General features: G+C 42.8%; 1 protein-coding gene across 1 annotated transcript; it reads right to left on the bottom strand.

Annotated features, from left to right (window-relative positions):
* Window positions 1-38: 38 nt before the first annotated feature.
* LOC115392045 (uncharacterized) lies at window positions 39-17,902 on the bottom strand. Its single transcript, XM_030096546.1, has 2 exons — window positions 17,851-17,902; window positions 39-1,719 (listed from the first exon to the last, which is right to left on the bottom strand). Exon 2 carries the CDS (start codon window positions 1,714-1,716, stop codon window positions 451-453), a length of 1,266 nt encoding a protein of 421 aa, XP_029952406.1. The 5' UTR covers window positions 1,717-1,719; window positions 17,851-17,902; the 3' UTR covers window positions 39-450.
* Between the last annotated feature and the right edge of the window lie 7,588 nt (window positions 17,903-25,490).

Consider the following 25,490-nt stretch of genomic DNA (forward strand, 5'->3'; position numbering starts at 1 on the left):
GCGGATATTTTCCGCTCTACTTTAAAAACATGCTATGAATTGCTTCCCATTGGGTCATAAAGATCATTTTAACCAGTATTTAAAAAAATGTATCTCATTCAAATCGCCAACCTTAGCTTTAAAAAACAAAGACATAAAATGACAGTCAGAATTCAACTTTATGTCATAGATTCATTTAATAGCAATTACTCTATGTGTACTAAGCTGAAGTGCGTAGAGAGACAGGCTTTTCAGCCTTGTTGATGCAATGTAGGATCAAATATAAGCTATGAAACCCAACATTATTGTCTGTGTGACAGTAGTATTTGTCTCAAACTATTTGAACTGGCTCACGCTGGCTGGAACGAGTCTAGGCAATGAAGAGATGATTTTGTAAGAGTAATTTTATAGTCAAATAAGAGGACAGAACATGTTGCTAAGAAAATCCAGACCCAGCACCAGTCCTGGCTGCTATTCCCACTGCTCTGTTCTGAGCTGCTGGGACACATACTGACAGAAACAGACCCCTCCCTCCAGGTGACCCCCACTGCTGCCAAGTGAAAAGGGAAAATGTCTTTTGGTAAGGCAGCAGGCATAACCTGATGAGAAGTACCTGAGTGCTTTTTTAAACATATTCTCAGCATTACCATCTTCAGAAAAGGTTTCTGCAAACTCCTGCTTACAACCGTCCAGAAAAACATAAACTAGGGATAGTTTTGAATTGGACATACAACCAATTAGGAGCTTCTCCTCTGAGAGAATTATGTTTGCCTCTCCAGCAGCTTTCTGCATCGCCCTCAGATTGTTCTTTGTTTGATCCTTCTTCCACATTATGGCATAAATCAAGAACCCAATTCCAACCATAATAACATTCAGGATACCAATCACCTGCAGCCCAATGGAAACATGTAAAGAACTGTCATACACAAATGCATAGATCACTATAGAAGTAAATGCAACAACAGAGTTCACAAAAAGCAGAAACAAGGTCAGCAGTACTCCATTCCCGAAAAAACACATGATTAGTTGATTTTCAGCGACACGGTTGATAATCCTTATCGCCTGCTTGTACTTCTCTTGATCCTCAATGATCAGACGCAGCTGGTCTGGTACATTCATATCATTGAAGTGACCAGGATTCCATTTATTGAGTTCTTCCTCATTGACAGCAACCAAAGGCTGCAAGGCCTTCCCATTGTAGATGGAGGGAGGCTGGAAAGGCACCACCGTTGAGCTCTGTAGCTGCTGGTTTGGCGTGTAGAGCACCTTGAGCAGCTTCTTCATGAAGCCGGGATCACTGGCATCCAGGTACGTCAGGTGACAGAGGTGGAGGGGGATTGGGACGTCCGGCTCCAGCAGCACTGGGATGATTGGTTTCCTCTCCAAGCAGTCTCTGAACAGAGACATGTTGGCCTCCAGGAGACACCAGCGGCTCCTCACAAACTCCTGGCTGAGAACCAGCAGGACCTTCTGGCTCTCCTGGATACACTCAGACATGTTCTCCAGCACAGTGCGGCCGGGAGTGAAGTCGCGCTCGTGGTAGCAGACCTGCAGCCTGCGGGACTCCAGCTGGTTGATGATGGAGTGGGTCCACTGGTTGTCAGTGCTGCTGTAGCTGACGAAGACATGGTGGCGCTCACTTCCTGTCAGCGTGGGAGGAGCATGAAGCGGACCACGCAGTGATTCAGTGGACACTGGCTGAATGTCTGCAGCGTCAACTACAATCACAGGATCCATTGTCTGTAAATAAATAAATAAATAAATAAATACATACATACAAAGTAAAAAAGCAAAGTGAACCAACAGACTATCACAAGTACAATTCATCCCCAAAGCTACTCAAGTCAATGAAAAAGAATAAGCGTAACTCATCTGTGCAACATGCCTCTCTGAAATCACACCTGGATATCATGAGTGTTTCATCACACAGCTGTGCACACAATAAGCAGAGACAAGCTGAAACCGTGCACAGCAGGAATGCAGGCTTTCAGGACCAAGAGTATGCGTCCTATGTGCATTGTTTTTTCAAGGAAATGTTTAGCAGACACTCCTTTTCCCATGCCATTCCTATCAAAAAAATAGGTGTTGGATTTCCTTTAATGGTTTGCCAACCTCTGCTTTGGAACCTGTAGTTTAAATAAGGACACTGAACATAAATCTCAGCCAATGCTTGTAAGCAGCGAATTCAAAAATTACTTTTGATACATTTCATTCTTGATTAGCTCATTTGCAAAACAACAAAAAACACCATCCTGATTGTGTCACACACGAAAAAGCATTTCCAAACCAATCTACACTGACAAACATTAGGTGCAAAACCACTTGAAGATAATGATTCTTTATGGTGAACATCTTGTTGTACACAGTAAAAAAGATCAAATCTGTGCTCATTGTTATAAATCCGACAATTATCATCACTGATATGGTCTATTTTGACTCCGAGCTCCCTGGGACACTGCAGGACACACTGCCTTGAGGTGAGAGGACCCTCATCTGAATAACAACAGGGGCCCTAACTTGGTACACTCCGCCGAATCCGCCCGCTGTCAGCGGAGCGCAAAGTGCGCCGTCGGCGGATAAAGTCAACAGGGCGTGTCCAGAAAATTGTCCTAATTTCGTGAACCAGGCGCAGTCACGCCTCCATCCCACCCACCTGCGCAGGTCGCGCAAGAGAGAGGAGAGAAAGTGGGTTTAACCCAGCTGAGCGCAATTTGACCAATCAAATGAACACCTCTCCTTTTTTTCAAATGCACTGCAGCGAAGGACACTGCTATATTAACATGATGAAATACATTTTATTTCCTGGCCTCAATACTAAACCATAGTGAAGCAACAATGTATATGACTGCATTTTGAAATAAATATTCTCTTGTAGAGCTTGGGGAGCCAGACAAATGAAATAAAAATGCAGACACCCTGCATTTAGAGGCTACATAAAGACTTTGTAGGGAAAGGGAAAATCTGTTTTTATTTGTGTGCATCATAACTCTTAAAGATACATTTGGGAAAGCACAAAGAATTACAGGTGTCTGCACGCCAATCACTCAGCGCAGCTGCACAGGGGAGCTGGGTGAGTCTACTTAGGACTGCTGGTTCAGTTGTCATCAGATCGATGTCCTCTGAAATGATTCCCTATAATTCCTATCACACACATGGCATTCCGGCCATCCCAGATGAAGGATAATCATTTATGAGAGAATGGTGGCGACATCTGCTATCTGCTCCATCCTCTGCTCTGCTTCACATGTTGCCAGCATTCTTACCCCCCTCCAAAGGCCCCTACGGTCAGCCAGACTGTCATATATGCAGTGTTTTTGCGCAGGAGCACACCAACAGGTTGCTTTTCTGTAATCTAATGCATTAGAAATTAAGGTAAAGAAACAAAATATTAAATCAAGTGCATCAGCAAAACGTCTGCCTCATATCTGCTTTATTAATGCCTCAAATCAGGTTTTAAAATGTATTGAACTTTTTACAGTGCGCATTTGTGCAGCGTACCTCTCACTCACACTCCGCGCACTCGTTTCCCTGATACACACGCACACACACGCCAACACACACAAAATAGTTGTATTATTAACTGTCAATAATAATCAAGAACATATTAAAATTAAAGCCGCAAGCGGCGTTGGACGGGACCTCGCCCTCTGGCAAGGTGGCCCCACTGAGGCCGTCCTCGTACCTTGATAACCGAAGTCCAGGTCACTGGGAATCCTGCTCCTCCATAGACTTCCAGCATCCTCTCACCCACTAACATGCAGTTGTTAGCATCTCCTATCCGCTGACATAGAGTTGTTAGCATCTCTCATCCGCTAGCATGTAGCTGTTAGCATCTCCTATCTACTGACATGTAGCTGTTAGCATCTGTCATCCGCTAACATGTAGCTGTTAGCATCTTCCATCCGCTAACATGTAGCTGTTAGCATCTCCCATCCGCTAACATGTAGCTGTTAGCATCTCCTATCCACTGACATGGAGTTGTTAGCATCTTCCATCCGCTAACATGTAGCTGTTAGCATCTCTCATCCGATAGCATGTAGCTGTTAGCATCTCTCATCCGTTAGCATGTAGCTGTTAGCATCTCCCATCCACTCACATGTAGCTGTTAGCTTCTTCCATCCGCTAACATGTAGCTGTTAGCATCTTCCATCCGCTGACATGTAGCTGTTAGCATCTCCCATCCGCTAGCATGTAGCTGTTAGCATCTCTCACCCGCTAACATGTAGCTGTTAGCATCTCTCATCCGCTAACATGTAGCTGTTAGCATCTTCCATCCGCTAGCATGTAGCTGTTAGCATCTCTCACCCGCAAGCATGTAGCTGTTAGCATCTCCCATCCGCTAACATGTAGCTGTTAGCATCTCCCATCCGCTCACATGTAGCTGTTAGCATCTTCCATCCGCTAACATGTAGCTGTTAGCATCTCCCATCCGCTAGCATGTAGCTGTTAGCATCTCTCATCCGCTAGCATGTAGCTGTTAGCATCTCCCATCCGCTAACATGTAGCTGTTAGCATCTTCCATCCCCTAGCATGTAGCTGTTAGCATCTCCCATCCGCTAACATGGAGTTGTTAGCATCTCCCATCCGCTAACATGTAGCTGTTAGCATCTCTCACCCGCTAGCATGTAGCTGTTAGCATCTTCCATCCGCTAACATGTAGCTGTTAGCATCTCCCATCCGCTAGCATGTAGCTGTTAGCATCTCCCGTCCGCTAACATGTAGCTGTTAGCATCTCCCATCCACTAACATGTAGCTGTTAGCATCTGTCATCTGATTCAGCAGGGGCCACGGCAATGGATTGCAGTGCGGGAAGCTCCATTGCCGTGGCCCCCGCTGAATCGGTTGGATTTAAATAACTTCTGAAGGAATCCAAGATGCACCATGTTTGTCTGAGTGAGTATATGAGCAGGCACACACCTATAAATAAGGTCCAGGTATCAAAAAAACCGGAGTTGCCCTTTAACACTGTTGAATTTGAAATTATCCCTGTGCTTTGTTAAAAATGTCATATTTTGCAAAAAATATGGGGTGTGAGGCTCTTATTTTGATAGTCATGTCTGCTCCACTATGTCAAACACCAATATATCCATGTGAGTGTGATTCCATACATTCATTTGCCTGTTTGAGCAGCAATCCATCACTCGTGTGATTTATGGTCACGGAGCGCCATCTACTGTGGAAAGCAGGGACAACATGCAGAATGTTTTACAGCAGCTCTCAGATCAGCCCTGAGGCTCAATGCCCATATATGGCATAAGTAGGTCACATGATGTTAGAGTGTGACTCGGCAGACACACAGTTTCTCTTTGGTAAAAACAGCTGGTATTGGCATTCCCGTTGCCCAAAATGAAAAAAACACCCTCAACTTTGATAGGCATTTTAGTTGTCTTTACAAATGTCAAGTTTTCAGAGCATTCAGACTTATAATTTTGACCATGGAAGCCTTAATTGGTGAAGAAGGTGAGATTTTTGAGCAAAATTTGAGCAAAATTTTGAGCAGAAAGTGTGAATGACGGACTTCCTGTTGCATTTAGGTCATAGGCACGAGTGAGAAAGTTGTAGATCTCGATGAGACGAACGCATGCATATGTTTCTTTTCTCTGTACCACACTGTGAAGGGTGAAACAGTCCATATTAGTGGTTTTTGAGTGAAAAGTGTTTTGAGGCACATTTGATTTGACAGGAAATAACGGACTTCCTGTTGGATTTAGGTATAGGTATGTCTCTTGGTAAATTGTAGAGCTCGATGAGACGAACTCATCCATGTTGATTTTATTTCTCTGCGACATTCGTGCGGGTCGCACTGTCCATTGTAGTGTTGCAAGTGCGTTTTCAGACTTCAAACTTTAAGGGTTAATAAAATCCACACCCTGAGACTTTTGAAAAAGTTTTTAACAACTTTGTGAGAGACACTTGTCCTCTTTTATTTGGCACCACTCTGACGTCTCCACGACAAGCAGTCTCGGAGCAGATAATTTTTAAAGGAGGAGTCATTTTCGGCTGATTTTCATCAAAATTTGACATATAACGCGAAATAGCGGACTTCCTGTTGAATTTAGCATAAAAATATCAGATCCTTTTTTGTAGATCTCAAGGAGACGAACGCATGAGAGTTGGTTTGATCTCTCTGCGACATTCCTGCGAGTTACGGTGGGCTTTTTTCACGTTTCTAGGTGGCGCTAGAGAGCGGATGGAGTTAAGGGGTTAATTTTTCAATTGGATAAAATTTTTTGCCAGTCTGCATGTGCCTGCCAATTTTGGTGAGTTTTTGAGCATGTTTAGGGGGTCAAAACTGCGTTTAAAGACGGTGTCAGTATAATAATAAGAAGAAACGAACGAAGAACAATAGAGGCCTTGCCCTCAGGCAAGGTGGCCTCAGTTGAGGCCACCTCGCCCTCGGGCTCGGTCCCTAATTAGTAAAATAAGTCTCCCCGGCTGCGCACCAGGACGGACACCTTCCCACACCGACCCGTCCTCACCCTGCTCATTTTATTCTGGGACTGCAGGCTCTACAGGACAAAGGTATTTATTAGGGACCGAGCCCGAGGGCGAGGTGGCCTCAACTGAGGCCACCTTGCCTGAGGGCAAGGCCTCTATTGTTCTTCGTCCGTTTGTTTCTTATTATTTTACTGTCGCACTCGAGCACTAATTTGACCCCCTAAACATGCACGAAAACTCACCAAATTTGGCACGGACATCCGGACCGGTGGGCACTTGATATAATGAAAAAATTAACCCTATAACCTCATCTGCTCTCTAGCGCCACCTAGAAACAGTAAAATAGCCACAGCAACCATTAGGAATGTCGCAGAGAGACCAAATCGATGTGGATGCGTTCGTCTCCTCGAGATCTAAAAGTCTCTCATTGACAAAAATGTCCTAAACCCAACAGGAAGTCCACTATTTCCCTTTCAGTGTAAAATTTGGCAAAAAATGACTCCTCCTTTAAAAATTATCTGCTCCCAGACCGCTTGTCGTGGAGACGTCAGGTTGGTGCCAAATAAAAGAGGACAAGTTTCTCTCACAAAGTTGTTAAAAACTTTTTCAAAAGTCTCAGGGTGTGGATTTTATTAACCCTTAAAGTTTGAAGTCTGAAAACGCACTTGCAACACTACAATGGACAGTGCGACCCGCACGAATGTCGCAGAGAAATAAAATCAACATGGATGAGTTCGTCTCATCGAGCTCTACAATTTACCAAGAGACATACCTATACCTAAATCCAACAGGAAGTCCGCTATTTCCTGTCAAATCAAATGTGCCTCAAAACACTTTTCACTCAAAAACCACTAATATGGACTGTTTCACCCTTCACAGTGTGGTACAGAGAGAAGAAACATATGCACGCGTTCGTCTCATCGAGATCTACAACTTTCTCACTCGTGCCTATGACCTAAATGCAACAGGAAGTCCGTCATTCACACTTTCTGCTCAAAATTTTGCTCAAATTTTGCTCAAAAACTCTCTCCTTTTTCATCAATTAAGCCTCCCGTTTCAAAACTATAAGTCTGACTGCTCTGAAAAGCTCTACAGTGAAAGACAACTAAATTTCCTATCACTTTCTGAAATTGTTTGCTCACTTTGGTCCACGGAAATGCATTTCCCCAGCTGTTTTGACCAAAGAGAAACTGTGTGTCTGCCGAGTCACACTCTAACATCATGTGACCTACTTATGCCATATATGGGCATTGAGCCTCAGGGCTGATCTGAGAGCTGCTGTAAAACATTCTGCATGTTGTCCCTGCTTTCCACAGTAGATGGCGCTCCGTGACCATAAATCACACGAGTGATGGATTGCTGCTCAAACAGGCAAATGAATGTATGGAATCACACTCACATGGATATATTGGTGTTTGACATAGTGGAGCAGACATGACTATCAAAATCAGAGCCTCACACCCCATATTTTTGCAAAATATGACATTTTTAACAAAGCACAGGGATAATTTCAAATTCAACAGTGTTAAAGGGCAACTCCGGTTTTTTTGATACCTGGACCTTATTTATAGGTGTGTGCCTGCTCATATACTCACTCAGACAAACATGGTGCAGCTTGGATTCCTTCAGAAGTTATTTAAATCCAACCGATTCAGCAGGGGCCACGGCAATGGAGCTTCCCGCACTGCAATCCATTGCCGTGGCCCCTGCTGAATCATATGACAGATGCTAACAGCTACATGTTAGCGGATGGGAGATGCTAACAGCTACATGTTAGCGGATGGGAGATGCTAACAGCTACATGTTAGCGGATGACAGATGCTAACAGCTACATGTTAGTGGGTGGGACATGCTAACAACTCCATGTTAGCGGATAGGAGATGCTGACAGCTACATGTTAGCGGATGGGAGATGCTAACAGCTACATGTTAGCGTGGGACATGCTAACAACTCCATGTTAGCGGATGAGAGATGCTAACAGCTACATGTCAGCGGATGACAGATGCTAACACCTTCATGTTAGTGTATGACAGATGCTAATATCTACATGTTAATGGATTGGAGATGCTAATAACTCCATGTTAGTGGGTGACAGATGCTAACAGCTACATGTTAGTGGATGGGACATACTAACAACTCCATGTTCGGTGACAGGGTGCTGGAAGTCTATGGAGGAGCAAGGTTCCCAGTGACCTGGACTTCGGTCATCAATGTACAAGGACGACCTCAGTCAGGCCACCTTGCCAGAGGGCGAGGTCCCGTCCAATGCCGCTTGCGGCTTTAATTAGGGACCGAGCCCGAGGGCGAGGTGGCCTCAACTGAGGCCACCTTGCCTGAGGGCAAGGCCTCTATTGTTCTTCGTTCGTTTCTTATTATTATTATTATACATACCGTGTGTTCGACGGCAAATTTGACCCCCTAAACATGCTCAAAAACTCACCAAAATTGGCAGGCACATGCAGACTGGCAAAAAATTTTATCCAATTGAAAAATTAACCCCTTAACTCCATCCGCTCTCTAGCGCCACCTAGAAACGTGAAAAAAGCCCACCGTAACTCGCAGGAATGTCGCAGAGAGATCAAACCAACTCTCATGCGTTCGTCTCCTTGAGATCTACAAAAAAGGATCTGATATTTTTATGCTAAATCCAACAGGAAGTCCGCTATTTCAAGTTATATGTCAAATTTTGATGAAAATCAGCCGAAAATGACTCCTCCTTTAAAAATTATCTGTGCCGAGACCGCTTGTCGTGGAGACGTCAGAGCAGTGCCAAATAAAAGAGGACAAGTTTCTCTCACAAAGTTGTTAAAAACTTTTTCAAAAGTCTCAGGGTGTGGATTTTATTAACCCTTAAAGTTTGAAGTCTGAAAACGCACTTGCAACACTACAATGGACAGTGCGACCCGCACGAATGTCGCAGAGAAATAAAATCAACATGGATGAGTTCGTCTCATCGAGCTCTACAATTTACCAAGAGACATACCTATACCTAAATCCAACAGGAAGTCCGTTATTTCCTGTCAAATCAAATGTGCCTGAAAATACTCCTCACCCCAAAACCAAGACAATGTATTGTTTGTCTTTCAGAATGTCGTACAGAGAAAAGAAACATATGCACGCGTTCGTCTCATCGAGACCTACAACTTTCTCACTCGTGCCTATGACCTAAATCAAACAGGAAGTCCGTCATTCACACTTTCTGCTCAAAATTTTGCTCAAATTTTGCTCAAAAATCTCACCTTCTTCATCAATTAAGCCTCCTGTTTAAAAACTATAAGTCTGACTGCTCTGAAAAGCTCTACAGTGAAAGACAACTAAATTCCCTATCACTTTCTGACATTGTTTGCTCACTTTGGTCCACGGAAATGCATTTCCCCAGCTGTTTTGACCAAAGACAAACTGTGTGTCTGCCGAGTCACACTCTAACATCATGTGACCTACTTATGCCATATATGGGCATTGAGCCTCTGGGCAACATTCTGCATGTTGCACCTGCTTTCCACAGTAGATGGCGCACCGTGACCACAAATCACACATGACTGAAGCAGCAGTGCCCCTGCAGCAGCAAGCCACTGAGGAAGCAACACTTGAAACACATTGGAATGATCTAAACAGATGTCACCCTGCAGAAATGTCACCTGATACACACCATACACCTGAAATCAGTCTTTAAGTTGGTGGATAAATGATGGATGGATGGATACGTGGATGCACAGACAGACAATGGGATGTATGGAATAATGCTACTCTGACACTCAAATGGATATATTGGTGTTCGTGAAAGCAAAGAACACATGACTATCAAAATAAAAGCCTCACACCCCTTCAAAATAAGTCACATGTTTGCAAAAAATGACATTTTTAACAAAGCATGTTCATAATTTCAGGTTCAACAGGTTTTTTTTTCTTTTCTTTTTTTTTTTTTTTTACTTATCTTTGAATTTTCTTTTTGTTCTGATGGATTTATTTCTCAGTTTTATATCCCATTGTAGTTTTTATTCTGCTGTGCAGCACTTTGGAAACATCTGTTGCTTAAATGTCCCATAGAAATAAAGTGGATTGTATTGTATTCAATAGTGTTAGTGGAATCACTTACTTCTCTGCTGGAGTGATGGCTGAGTGGTAGAGCATCCGCCTCACAACCACAAGGTCGTGGGTTCGTGTCCCGGCCGGGTCAGACTGAACACCTTGCAAATAGTACATACTATCTTCTAACCAGTTGCTCGGCATATATAGAACGGGGTAGTGTGTTGACCACAGGTCTCACACCCCCCCCCCCCCCCCCCCCCCCCCCACTGCAGCTTTCACTACTCACAGTCGCTGTGTGGCATGGTGGTAAGAAACGGAGACAGGTGAAGCCTCATGCACTTGTGCATAGGGAGACTTTGACTTGCACTTTTTGCAAAAGTGGAGCAGACATGACTACCAAAATAAAACCCTCACGCCCCTTCAAATTAAAAGTCACATTTTTGCTAAAAATGACATTTTTAACAAAGCAGCTTCCTAATTTCAGTTTAAACAGTATTAGTGGAAGCATGTACTACGGTTCTAAATTATAAGGTCAACATCCCTTCAAAATAAAAGCCTATTTACAACAGATAATGAGGTCAAGTCCTGATAATGGATGTTTATGGAGGAGCAACATGTATACATTGGTCTTTGCTAAAGTGGAGCACTCATGACTATCAAAATAAAAGCCTCACACCCCTTCAAAATAAAAGTCGCTTTTTTGCAAGAAATGACATTTTTAACAAAGCAGCTTCCTAATTTCGGGGTAAACAGTGTTAGTGGAAGCATGTACTACGTTTCCAAAACGAAAGCCCAAATTCCCTTCAAAATAAAAGGCCATTTACAACAGAAAATGAGGTCAAGTCATGAAAACGGTTGTTTATGGAGGAGCAAGGTTCCCAGTGACCTGGACTTCAGTCATCAAGGTACAAGGACGACCTCAGTGGGGCCACCTTGCCAGAGGGCGAGGTCCCGTCCAATGCCGCTTGCGGCTTTAATTCAGAAAATATGTTCGTTCTAAAATTAATTTTTGGAAACGAAAAATACATGGTTTGCTGTACTTTAATGGAGGATATAATTAGGGACCGAGCCCGAGGGCGAGGTGGCCTCAACTGAGGCCACCTTGCCTGAGGGCAAGGCCTCTATTGTTCTTCGTCCGTTTGTTAGGGACCGAGCCCGAGGGCGAGGTGGCCTCAACTGAGGCCACCTTGCCTGAGGGCAAGGCCTCTATTGTTCTTCGTTCGTTTCTTCTTATTATTTATTATTCCGACGCCACTTCGACGGCTAATTTGACCCCCTAAACATGCACGAAAACTCACCAAATTTGGCAGGCACATCCGGACTCGCGAAACATTTGATAAAATACAAAAATTTACCCCATGACATCATCTGCTCTCTAGCGCCACCTACAAACAGTAGAATAGCTGCCTTTACTCCCAGGAATGTCGTAGAGAGATCAAACCAACGCTCACGCGTTCGTCTCCTCGAGATCTAAAAATAATGATCTGTTATTTTTGACCTAAATCGCACAGGAAGTCCGGTATTTCACTTTCAGTGTAAAATTCGGCAAAAAATGACTCCTCCTTTAAAAATTATCTGCTCCGAGACCGCTTGTCGTGGAGACGTCAGAGTAGTGCCAAATAAAAGAGGACAAGTTTCTCTCACAAAGTTGTTAAAAACTTTTTCAAAAGTCTCAGGGTGTGGATTTTATTAACCCTTAAAGTTTGAAGTCTGAAAACGCACTTGCAACACTACAATGGACAGTGCGATCCGCACGAATGTCGCAGAGAAATAAAATCAACATGGATGAGTTCGTCTCATCGAGCTCTACAATTTACCAAGAGACATACCTATACCTAAATCCAGCAGGAAGTCCGTTATTTCCTGTCAAATCAAATGTGCCTCAAAACACTTTTCACTCAAAAACCACTAATATGGACTGTTTCACCCTTCACAGTGTCGTACAGAGAAAAGAAACATATGCACGCGTTCGTCTCATTGAGATCTACAACTTACTCACTCGTACCCATGACCTGAATCAAACAGGAAGTCCGTCATTCACACTTTTATTGTACATTTTTGCTCAAAAACTCTCTCCTTCTTCACCAATTAAGGCTTCCATGGTCAAAATTATAAGTCTGACTGCTCTGAAAAGCTCTCCAGTGAAAGACAACTAAATTTCCTATCACTTTCTGACATTGTTTGCTCACTTTGGTCCACGGAAATGCATTTCCCCAGCTGTTTTGACCAAAGAGAAACTGTGTGTCTGCCGAGTCACACTCTAACATCATGTGACCTACTTATGCCATATATGGGCATTGAGCCTCAGGGCTGATCTGAGAGCTGCTGTAAAACATTCTCCATGTTGTCCCTGCTTTCCACAGTAGATGGCGCTCCGTGACCATAAATCACACGAGTGATGGATTGCTGCTCAAACAGGCAAATGAATGTATGGAATCACACTCACATGGATATATTGGTGTTTGACATAGTGGAGCAGACATGACTATCAAAATAAGAGCCTCACACCCCATATTTTTGCAAAATATGACATTTTTAACAAAGCACAGGGATAATTTCAAATTCAACAGTGTTAAAGGGCAACTCCGGTTTTTTTTATACCTGGACCTTATTTATAGGTGTGTGCCTGCTCATATACTCACTCAGACAAACATGGTGCAGCTTGGATTCCTTCAGAAGTTATTTAAATCCAACCGATTCAGCGGGGGCCACGGCAATGGAGCTTCCCGCACTGCAATCCATTGCTGTGGCCCCTGCTGAATCAGATGACAGATGCTAACAGCTACATGTTAGTGGATGGGAGATGCTAACAGCTACATGTTAGCGGATGGGAGATGCTAACAGCTACATGTTAGCGGATGGGAGATGCTAATAGCTACATGTTAGCGGATGACAGATGCTAACAGCTACATGTTAGTGGGTGGGACATGCTAACAGCTACATGTTAGCGGATGGGAGATGCTAACAGCTACATGTTAGCGGATGGAAGATGCTAACAGCTACATGCTAGCGGATGGGAGATGCTAACAGCTACATGCTAGCGGATGAGAGATGCTAACAGCTACATGTTAGCGGATGGAAGATGCTAACAGCTACATGCTAGCGGATGGGAGATGCTAACAGCTACATGTTAGCGGATGGAAGATGCTAACAGCTACATGCTAGCGGGTGAGAGATGCTAACAGCTACATGCTAGCGGATGGAAGATGCTAACAGCTACATGTTAGCGGATGGGAGATGCTAACAGCTACATGCTAGCGGATGAGAGATGCTAACAGCTACATGTTAGCGGATGGGAGATGCTAACAGCTAAATGTTAGCGGATGGAAGATGCTAACAGCTACACGTGAGTGGATGGGAGATGCTAACAGCTACATGCTAGCGGATGGGAGATGCTAACAGCTACATGTTAGCGGATGACAGATGCTAACAGCTCCACGTCAGCGGATGGGGGATGCTAACAACTCCATGTTAGTGGTTGAGAGGGTGCTGGAAGTCTATGGAGGAGCAAGGTTCCCAGTGACCTGGACTTCGGTCATCAAGGTACGAAGACGACCTCAGTCGGGCCACCTTGCCAGAGGGCGAGGTCCCGTCCAATGCCGCTTGCGGCTTTAATTTCTTATTATTATTTTACTGTCGCGCTCGAGCACTAATTTGACCCCCTAAACTTGCACGAAAACTCACCAAATTTGGCACGGACATCCGGACCGGTGGGCACTTGATATAATGAAAAAATTAACCCTATAACCTCATCTGCTCTCTAGCGCCACCTAGAAACAGTAAAATAGCCACAGCAACCATTAGGAATGTCGCAGAGAGACCAAATCGATGTGGATGCGTTCGTCTCCTCGAGATCTAAAAGTCTCTCATTGACAAAAATGTCCTAAACCCAACAGGAAGTCCACTATTTCCCTTTCAGTGTAAAATTTGGCAAAAAATGACTCCTCCTTTAAAAATTATCTGCTCCGAGACTGCTTGTCGTAGAGACGTCAGAGTAGTGCCAAATAAAAGAGGACAAGTGTCTCTCACAAAGTTGTTCAAAACTTTTTCAAAAGTCTCACGGTGTGGATTTTATTAACCCTTAAAGTTTGAGGTCTAAAAACGCACTTGCAACACTACAATGGACACTGCGACCCGCTCGAATGTCGCAGAGAAATAAAATCAACATGGATGAGTTCGTCTCATCGAGCTCTACAATTTACCAAGAGACATACCTATACCTAAATCCAACAGGAAGTCCGCTATTTCCCTTTCAGTGTAAAATTTGGGAAAAAAAAAAAACTCCTGCGCTGCGGCCTGTGGGAATGTCTTAGAGAGATCAACCCAATTGCTCAAGTGTTTGTCTCATCAAGTTCTAAAAATCATCCATTGACATGCATTACCTAAATCCAACAGGAAGTCCGCTATTTCCCTTTCAATGTAAAAAACACTTCTCATGAAAACGTTATACCACTCAAGACCGTTTGTTGAACAGATGTCAGAGTAGCATGGCCTGATAGAGGACAAGTTTCTCTACAAACGATGTGCACAACTTTTTCAAAAGTCACACGGTGTGGATTTTATCAGCCCTTCAAAATAAAAGTCATATTTTTTAAAAAACGGAAGCTGTGGCCCGTAGGAATGTCGTAGAGAGATAAAATCAATGGCTCACGTATTCACCTCATCGAGATCTTAAAATCTCTCATTGACAACAATAACTTAAATCCAACAGGAAGTCCGCTATTTCCCTTTCAAAGTAAAAATCACTCCTCATTTAAAAATTATCTTGTCCGAGACCATTTGTCGTAGAGACGTCAAAGTAATGCGGCCTGAAAGAGGAGAAGCTTCTCTACAAACGATGTTTCAAACTTTGTCAAAAGTCACACTGTGTGGATTTTATCAGCCCTTCAAAATAAAAGTCACATTTTTGGAAAAAATGGCCACTGCAACCCGTAGGAATGTCGTAGAGAGATAAAACCAATTGCTCATGTGTTCAACTCATCGAGATCTAAAAATCACCCATTGACACCAATAACCTAAATCCAACAGGAAGTCCACTACTGACCATATTTGGGCATGCAGTGCAGTCGACAGCAGCTGTGATTAAAGGGTACATATGATGCTATTTTTCAGTCATGTCATATAGGTCTCTGAAGGCCCAAAACATAGTATTCAAGCTTGTTTCCAACAAATTCATCCTTCTTTCAGAGTTTCAGCGATGTCAGAAGTCACTCTCGGAGCTGCAGTGCGGGAAGCTCCATTGCCGTGGCCCCCACTGAATCGGTTGGATCTAAATAACTTCTGAAGGACTCCGAGCTGCACGATGTTTGTCTGAGTGAATAAATGAGCAGGCACACACCTATAAATAATGTCCAGGTGTCAAATAACCGAAGTTGCCTGTACTACCTTTCCAAATTAAAATAAAAAAATTCCTTCCAAAGAAAAGCCCGTTTAAAACAGAAAATGAGGTAGAGTCATGAAAATGTATGTTTATGGAGTACCAAGGGCTCAGCTGGTGATTATGACAGCGTGTACTGCCTTTCCAAAATAAAAGCTCAAAGTTCCTTCAAATTAAAAGCCCAATTACAACAAAAAATGAGGTCAAGTCATGAAAATGAATGTTTATGTACTGGCAAGGTTCCCAATGACCTGGACTTCAGTGCTAACAGCCACATGTTAGTGGATGGAAGATGCTAACAGCTACATGTTAGTGGATGGGAGATGCTAACAGCCCCATGCTAGCGGATGAGAGATGCTAACAACTCTATATCAGCGGATAGGAGATGCTAACAACTCCATGTTAGTGGGTGAGAGGGTGCTGGAAGTCTATGGAGGAGCAAGGTTCCCAGTGACCTGGACTTCGGTCATCAAGGTACGAGGACGGCCTCAGTGGGGCCACCTTGCCAGAGGGCGAGGTCCCGTCCAACGCCGCTTGCGGCTTTAATATTTTACCTGAATCTGTAACTGGCACATCTGGAGACGCTGCAGTGCCCCTGCTGTCAATACCGTGTTCACTGTTGTGCTCAGATGTATTACATTAGTTTAAATAATGATAATAATAATAATTTTACACCATTTTATGTTATTATTATTTAGTTGTAAACTGGCAGCCTACAGTAATTCTCTACCTGGAGGTGACGCGTGAGCGCTTCATGCGCCACTGCAGGTTCTACGCTGGACTGTGCAGCAGCTGGAGGTCGGTCCGGTATTTTTGGGGCAGCAGAATTATATTTGTTTCGCTGTTTGGCCCGCGACTGTTCTGACTCTGATTCAGAACATTCCTCCTCTTCACTCCAGTCAAGATCGCTGATATCCGACACGTCTCCGCCATCCGAGTCCCCCTCACTGACCTCCTGTATCATTGCTAAAGCTTCTTCCACCTTCTATCTCTTCATTATGCCTCTTTTTATTGTCTTTCTTTTGGGATTTGCTTGATATTTTTGGCCATCTGTCTGATTGTCTGCTGTCAGAGCTAGCCCCCTGTTCAGATGCGCGCATGAACCAAAACAAATCAATCACAGAAGAAAAAAAAAGCCCCGTGAAGTGCCTGTTTTTAATCAGTCTAATAATAATAATAATAATAATAATAATAATAATAATAATAATAATAATAATAATAATGATAATAATAATAAATAAATAAATAATACGTCTCACAGACCACTGTTGGCCTTTGGAGGTATAAATGCTTTGTAATATTATGTGTGTCATTGTTAGGACCTTATTTGCTTCAGAAAAACATACAAGACACATATTTAGGAAAAGTCAAAGAACTACAAGACAGGGGAATTATTTTTAACAGATTTATTTGAATTCTAAAAACCCAAATGGTCTGTCAGATCGTCTTGGATGTTCTAGTGCTAAAGAAGATAATTAAAACAATTATGTGGTTCATGAGTGATTTTGTGTGTCTTTCATGACACTGACAAGCTGAAACCCTGCCTCTGAGGTTTTCTCAGACAAATTATCATCAGATCCTCCTCCCCAGCCTGCTCACACCTTCTGCAATAAACTCTCACTGCGCCCAGCTGATTCTGTCGAGCCCTCCCCCTGGTGCGCCGCCACGCCCATCTCGGCGCAAGTGCAGCAGACCGGTCAGAAACCCTCTTCTGCGCCTGTCGAAAATAGGAATGCGCTGCCTCCGCTGCTGATCATCGCCAAGTTGCGCCGTCAAATTAGAGCCTCAGATGTTATTCTGGGAGATATCATCCATATGAACCGGGCTGACCGAAGTCATGCCGGAGAAAGTTGGAGTTCTGTGTGAGCGTTAGGTTTACTGACTCGTCCGTATCTCTTGCAATCCTAAAATAAATCCTTGTGCAGCATCGACACCTCGACTCATCATCTTTGTCTCCGTCTCAACAAAATTCCACAACAATCACATTAAATTGAGAACATATCGTTCAAATGACTGCACTTCCATACCTGTTCTCGACTCAGTGAATCCAAAAGAATCTAGTACACATGAGGAAACAGATGCAAGTAATAGAAACTGAAACAAAAGCTGCCGTTAAAGAGACAGGCTGTTCCTTCCCAGTATTTTTTCCGCTGAGCCCCTGAAATTAGGCGAGTTTACCTTTAACTGCTCTCACTGCGTTCACTCCCTCCACTCTCAGCACATTATGTAGGCTCTGTGTGTCACATAGGATTAGGAAGTGAAGACATTAGAGTGTAATGTGATGTTTAAAAAGTGAAGAGAGCTTTTCTTCCACTGACAGCTTACCGATGAGCACCGATTCAGTGTTTTTCTTTCTCTTTCCGCCTTCCCTCTGCTCTGCTGCCGTGAAACATAAGGATCAGACACACTCGTCCCTCCAGGTGACACATCGGTGGATCTGGGGGAACGCAAAGTGTTTTGACTCAATCTGGCAAGACATGAGAAAGAGAGCAGTGCTCTCAGAATCAACAGGGTCACCATTTTCTTGAAAATTGATTTACTACCACATGAAAGTGCTATTTATCCGTGTGTCTGTTTTCTGAGATGGTGGTGCAAATCAGATCAACCTGGAGCAGGGATGCTGCTTTTATTGTGCTCTTTTCTGCGTTTCTTTCTGGGCTTCATTCAGTCTTCATTTTTGCGTTATTTATCAAATGTTGATTTGGTGATCAGTGGTGCCTATCCCTGTTCCTGGTGAGCTGCTGTGCAGTGTGCTTTAGCTCTCTCCCTTCTTCAACACACCTGAAGAGCCTGGTAAAGCCCGGTAATGATCCTGTCAATGCAAGCAGGTGTGTTGAAGCAGGGAGCGAGCTGAAGCATGCTGGCAACAACACGAGTGATGAGAAGCATCAACATATGGCCAGACTAGTTCAGCTCCTATAATTTGTGGAGTGTTGAGTGCATTAAATGCAAATTGTGTGCAAAGGACATGTGAGAAAAAAAAGAAAGAAGTGGAAACGCATTGATACACACTTGAGTTCTTTACAATCCACTTTTGTCGTCACGATGATAGAAGATAAATTGCTAGTGACTGATTTGTTGTCAGACTTTCGCTCCCATTAGAGTAAGTAAATCATGAAAACATTTATGATGTATGGGATGTAAAGTATGTGCATACTTTATCTCCTTTGAACCCCCCCTGACACACACACACACACACACACACACACACACACACACTGATAGGAAGAGGTAAACTGCACAGAATGCTCCAGACTGTGAATGCCAGTTCACCACGCAACCTAAAAAAAAAGTCCTATTCATGATACCAGGTGCGAGAGATTTATTACCATCTATAGTCCTACATCGATTTAAAGAGGAACATATGTTAAAGATCAACTTTATTTGTGGTTTTAAGAGAAATCTTGGCTCCGCATCATGCCAAGTATGATTCATGGGATGTACTTTAGTTCAGGACAATATTTCAAGAGCGCTGAGATAACGTATAAGTTTAACTCTTTTGAGTTAATGCTCATAGGCCTGTTTTTATGAGCTGAGCTGTCCTTGTGAGAAGATTGTATATCAGACATGAAACAGCCATCAACCTATAGGGCTCAGAGTGAGCCTAACGTTTCTCACATAAAGTCCTTCATGATTTACACTGTCGAGTTGCAGAAGTGACACAGGGATCGTCCGTCCTGAAGAAAAAATAATCGGTAAAGGGCAAAGACCAGCCCATGTCAATGACCTAGGGCCATTTTAATATGTCTGAAAAATTGAAAACTAGGGAAAATTACATTTCTCAAACCACTTCCTGTTCTAGCTGACATAGCAAAAAAAAATATAACCTAATGGCTGGAAAATCAACTTGTATTGTCTTCCCTGTGGCATTTCTTCAGTAATTAGGTTTTCTTAACAATTGAAGTAGCTCACAGAACAGAAAATATGAAGGTACTTGACCTTAGGGGTTGAAGAAAACAGTCCTCACTGTTCCTCTTAAGTGTTTTCACGCAAACGGGGAACACAGACCTGAACAAAAGCCTCCGGGTGTGAAGGAAGCCCGCTTGTACATCGCTGCTGTGAATGTGACAAACATCTGCCGCTCACTCGATTGATGCTAAACGCTACAGCACACTTCGCTCAGCTCTTTTCTGTAAGCGTACCATAGGCTGTACTGCGCATGCATGATTACAGCTGATGAGTTACTTGGAAAAACAATGCGTGTTACTTTTAAACAGTTGTGCAGCTGCTGTCCCCACTGAACCCCGAACCGCTCCCGATGGGAGCTCATTTCTTCGGTAGGTGAATCTGATTAACTGGGTAAAGAGCTATGGCGGCTGCTAAATTAGTGAAGAGGTTCCGTTTAAGTGAGATTTATTGTCTGTAAGACACACATTTTCATTACCGAGTTTAGTCTAATGGAGTCCAACCTCATCCTCCCACACTTTGAGAATGTCATTAATCACAGGTACAGCAATTCTTCTTCCATCTTCAACAGGAGGAGCGTGGCCAGGGTGGACAGCACCATGGAGGATCCTCAACACTCCCACAATGAACTGTTGGAGTGGCGGTGCTTCATCACAGCAAAAATATAGAGAGACTGAAGAGGAGCTTCTTTCCTCGAGGACTGTGAACTCCGACCTCCAGTCAGCACAGCAGTATTGCACATTTACACATCACACAGATGGCACAGTCCCTGAGTGGACGCACTCTTCACTTTCACAGACCGGAAGCATCTCGCTCTGTGGACGTTCCATGGCTGTGTGGACTTTTTCTAGTTTGTCCCTCCTGTATGTCACAGTTTTATCTATTTGTGTATCTATTTTTTTTTATTTAATGTTCTTTGTGTTTTTATTTTATCTTCCACATTTTTTGCATATCTGTTTATTTTTTTCATGTTTGTAGAGCATGGTGGACAGTTGCAGCATATCACTGCCATAATTACATGTGGCAAATAAAATAATCTAATGTAATCTAATCTAATCTAATATAATATAATCTTCTTCTTTACAGATAACAGATAATGCATTGACAATGTAAAAAAACTTTATCAAAATTTTAAGAAGCCTGAATCTTACACCTTCCATTATGTCGTTTTCAATCTTTAAGCACTATTTTCTATTTGCTTTAGCATTCAAATCTTAAATTTAACAGAACACAAAACAATTATAACTTTAATGTCAGGAAAGATGACAACTCTGGCAATTTGAGCACTGGCATAATGCTTTTGTAGACAATGATTATTTAAGGCATCACATTTATAATGAAATAAATAAAAGTATAACTACGCCCTATAGCCACTGTTTGTACATGCAGAATTTACAGTTATCTGTGTGCATGGCTGCTACTATCTTTTCCTACTTTGTCTTGGTTTTCAGCCGAGAGCCAGTTGTCTCCTCACAGCGGAGGCCCGGTCTGCCTGTCTGCGTGATTACTCCATGACGGGCCTCTGTTTGTTCAGGCATCATCCATGTGGAAGTGTAATTTGTGCTTTTGTGCATCTAAGCAAAACTGAGCATTGAGGAGTCTTCAGATTCTCATGATTAACTCTTTGAAACCTGTCATGGATGGAAACGTGGATCTCTTCGACCTGCAACGACCTATTGGCTGGATATGAATTTTGATTTGGCAAATTCGATTGCCCTTACTTCAGTGCACCCATTAGGTTTATGTCTTAAATAAATTATCTTCTTCATTTGTCCTTCGCAATAACTTGAACTAAATCACTTCCTCATAAGTCTCAGCCAAGAGTTACAGAGTTGCAGGCTGCAGACTGGCAGGCGCGTCCAGTCAATAGAGGAAGTTGAGGCAAAGCAAAGTACATATTACATTTGTATGCTGATGCGTGTTAGAAAAATAATTCTAGTGGCAACATTAATAATTTGCAAAGCTCTTTTTATTTGCAGTCACATGTATAAATAGAGTTTTCATTTTTCTTTAACTCATCTTTGAAAAAAGTTAAAACTCAGAAAAAAAGATACTGAGAACAATAGAATTCTAAAAGCACATGTTTAAAAAAAGCCAAAAAACCCCCACATTATCTTACATTATTGAGACTGTTGGTTCGGAATGTGTATTTTACATTCTGTATTTGTCACTCATGTCATGTTTTTTGGATGTTTTTTTTTTTTCACTTTTGAAATGATAATAATAATAATATACTCCTTGAATATCGGTAAAAAAAAAAAAGTCTTTGCTGATTTGACAGTGGAAGCGTCGATCCGGCCTCGTCCTTTTCGCCAGGCTTGCTTCGACATGTTATATTACTGATTACACATGAAAAGAATGAAACACCAACAGGCGGGGTGATTTTTACTTTTAGAAGAAAAGATGAGCCCGTGCAGACACTACAGTTCATGTTTTCATGAGGACTCGACGTTTACAGTATGATGAGTTCGTAGACACACTACATTGATAAGGTAAAGAAATTAGAAAATAGAGACGTTCTCCTCTCTTCACCTGCCTCAAAACAAACCCCACGCAAATGGCTTTTGATTTCTGAGGCAAAGCTATAACTACATGTTTATATTTCTTAAAATATGAACGTATGAATTTCTCATTTGGCACAATATGTCAACTCTCTGTACAGCTTTTGTATCTTGAAAGAATAACTCTCACCAAGTGGGTTTGTCTGTGTACAGCTTATATAACAGAGGATTAAATTACAGATGAGAGAAAACATAACTGAAGTAAATTAGATCAAATGTCTTTATCTTTGCATGTACTGTGATTAAGGTAGTTAAAGTGTGTGGCGTTTATGGAGAAATCAAAGCAGCTCTACAACACAGCTACAATTTAACTCTGCAGAATTTATTCATTCCTTTATGTACACTGTGTGGTGGAAAAGCTCGGATGGGTTGCAGAACACTGAGCTCAACAATTTAGGAGTGTTTAAAACAGATATAACTGCTGGTCATTGAAAGAGTCCACGCTTCATACTGATGTCCACATCAAGGTTTATTCTTCACAGAAGATACGTCATTTCGTGGAGCACCGTGGAACACCGTGAAAACGTGTTCGCCTGGATGACCAACAGAAAGATTAAATGAAGTTGGTATGTTTAATCGGCCGCTTCCCGCTCGCTGGTTCTCTCTCTCTCCCGCGCTACTCACTTCCTGATATGCGCGAGTCACATGACATCAAGTGAAACTTAAACAATCCGGGCAAACAAAACTAAATTAAATTAATCAATTTTCAACACACAAATGATCAACAGTATGACAGAATCATTTTTAGAACATCAGTTTCAAAACTAAAATTTGTTTTCTGATTATGAACTATACAGCTTTCTGTGCTGTCATAACAACCAGATTCTTAAACAGCGTCAGCTACACTCCCACCAAATTACCTTTGGTTTTGAATCACCACTTCAAACAGAAACGTTACAGAATATTTTACACTCTTCATGAATTAAAGCAAAGGTAATTTCAGAGGTATTTGTCAAAACCTTCAGAGACCATCAAAAACAAGAAAATATGATGTATGGGGGGTGTTTAACTTATCTGTTGAAACTGACCTGTACATTTATAATGAACTACAATCAAATTCTGAACTCTTTCTTGTAAACACAGTAAAATAACCACTTTAATTTTTAATCTTGGAGGAAGTAGTTACTGATGATTTAATGACTGGAAGCTCTGGCTGATGCAGAAGTTTCTCTTTTTTTTTTTTTTTTTGCTGTTTTTAGCTGCTTTCTACAAGAACAACTAACTTCTGAATGGGTCTTTCTAGGATAGATGGTTTGTTGAGGCGTTCATCACCGTTTCCTAACTTCCGCTCTCCGATCTGTATTGTTGCTCTTCGTACCAGTCCATCATCATCCTCATGTACTTTAAGTACCCTGGCGAGCTTCCACTCATTCCGAGGGAGCTCCTCTTCCTTCACAATGACAATATCATTAACTTTCATGTTTCGTTTTGGAGTGAGCCACTTTTGCCTTAGATTGATATTGGCAAGATATTCTTTCCTCCATCTTCCCCAAAACTGCTCTGACAGATATTGCACTCTCCTCCAACGCTTTCTGGCATACAAATCTTCCTTGATAAATTTGCCCGATGGAGGGTGTGGAACCGAGGACTTCATTGTCAGGAGATGGTTGGGGGTCAGAGGTTCCAAACTTTTTGGGTCAGTTATAGTATCCACTGTAAGCGGACGGCTGTTAATGATGGACATGGCTTCGTAGAAGAATGTTCGTAATGAAGCGTCGTCCAACCTTCCAGAACTGCTTGCAAGGACAGAGCTGAGTACGCTCCTCACTGTTCTAATCTGACGCTCCCATATGCCTCCAACATGACTTGCACTTGGGGTGTTCATGCGGAAGTCACACTGCTTGTCTGCCAGAAATACAGTGATTCTGTCCTTGTCCATCTCATTCAGAGCTCTTTCCATTTCATTTTTTGCTCCAACGATGTTGGTTCCCTGATCTGATCTTATCTGCCTTACAGCTCCTCGGATGGCTATAAAGCAACGTAAAGCATTAATGAGTGCGTCCGTTGTCATGTCTTCCAACATCTCCACATGAATTGCTCTGGAACACAGGCACGTGAAAAGGAGACCATAACGTTTGTTTGTCTTTCGACCCTGCTTTGTATGAAATGGACCAAAACAGTCCATACCACAGTAGGTAAACGGTGGTGAGGGGTCAACTCGGTCATTGGGCAGATCTGCCATCTGCTGTTCCTCTGATGGCCTGCGAGCTCTCCTGCAGGGGACACACTGTCTTATGTACTGGGCTACTGCCTTACTGCCACCAACAATCCAGTATCCACTGGCTCGAAGCTCATTCAGAGTTTGTCCTCTGCCTTGATGTTGTGTCTTTTCATGACAGTGTGCAAGAATGAGGCGCGTAATGACACCGTCTTGTGGAAGAATCATTGGTTGTCTGAAATCCAGTGACGCAGATGCTCTTTTCAGTCTTCCACCCACTCTCATTACACCATCTTTGAGGTGTGGTTCAAGCTGGAAGAGTCTATGGTTAAAAGGCAGTTTACCAGCTCCCTGGCCAAGCATGTGCATCTCTTCTTCAAATGCATCACGCTGAGCAAGCCTGACAACAGCAAGTGCAGCTCTTCTTCTTTCTTCAACACTTGGAGGTTCTGCTTGCTTTACTCTCTTTGCTAACCTCTGGATTCGAGCAACTGCGCTTACAGCAATAGTCCATTTTGAGAAGTGGGACAGCTGTTCTTGGAAACTAACATGCCTTTTAGCCTCAGTTGTCAGCACTTGGGTTGCTTTTACCTCCGGATCTCCTACCATCAGCTCCCCTGTTCCTTGAGTTAGGACAACTTCTGCTTCCCATAGGAACTTTGGGCCAGTGAACCAGCTTGAGCTGATCAATTCTGCCACCTTGAGGCCCCTTGAGGCATGATCAGCGGGGTTTTCTTTGGTGTCAACATAGAACCACTGTCCAGGATCAGTGGTCTCTCGGATCCTCTGAATGCGGTTCGCTACAAAAACATGGAACCGTTTGGCTTCATTGTTGATATAGCCTAGGACCACCTGTGAGTCCGTCCAGAAAAACTCTCTGTCAACTCTGAGATCAAGTTCTTCCCTCAACACATTGCTCACAGCTGCTGAAACTGTTGCTGCAGTCAACTCTAGCCTTGGTATGGTGATTATTTTTGTGGGTGTAACTCTCGACTTGCCCATGATCAAGGCACAGTGCACCTTCTTTTCACCTACCAGTCTG

Source organism: Salarias fasciatus, chromosome 7 (assembly GCF_902148845.1).
Source record: "Salarias fasciatus chromosome 7, fSalaFa1.1, whole genome shotgun sequence".
Taxonomy (NCBI): Eukaryota; Metazoa; Chordata; class Actinopteri; order Blenniiformes; family Blenniidae; genus Salarias; species Salarias fasciatus.

What these genes read in the sequence shown, in the direction of transcription:
- LOC115392045 (XM_030096546.1), bottom strand. Translation starts at nt 1,716, where the DNA reads ATGGATCCTGTGATTGTAGTTGACGCTGCAGACATTCAGCCAGTGTCC.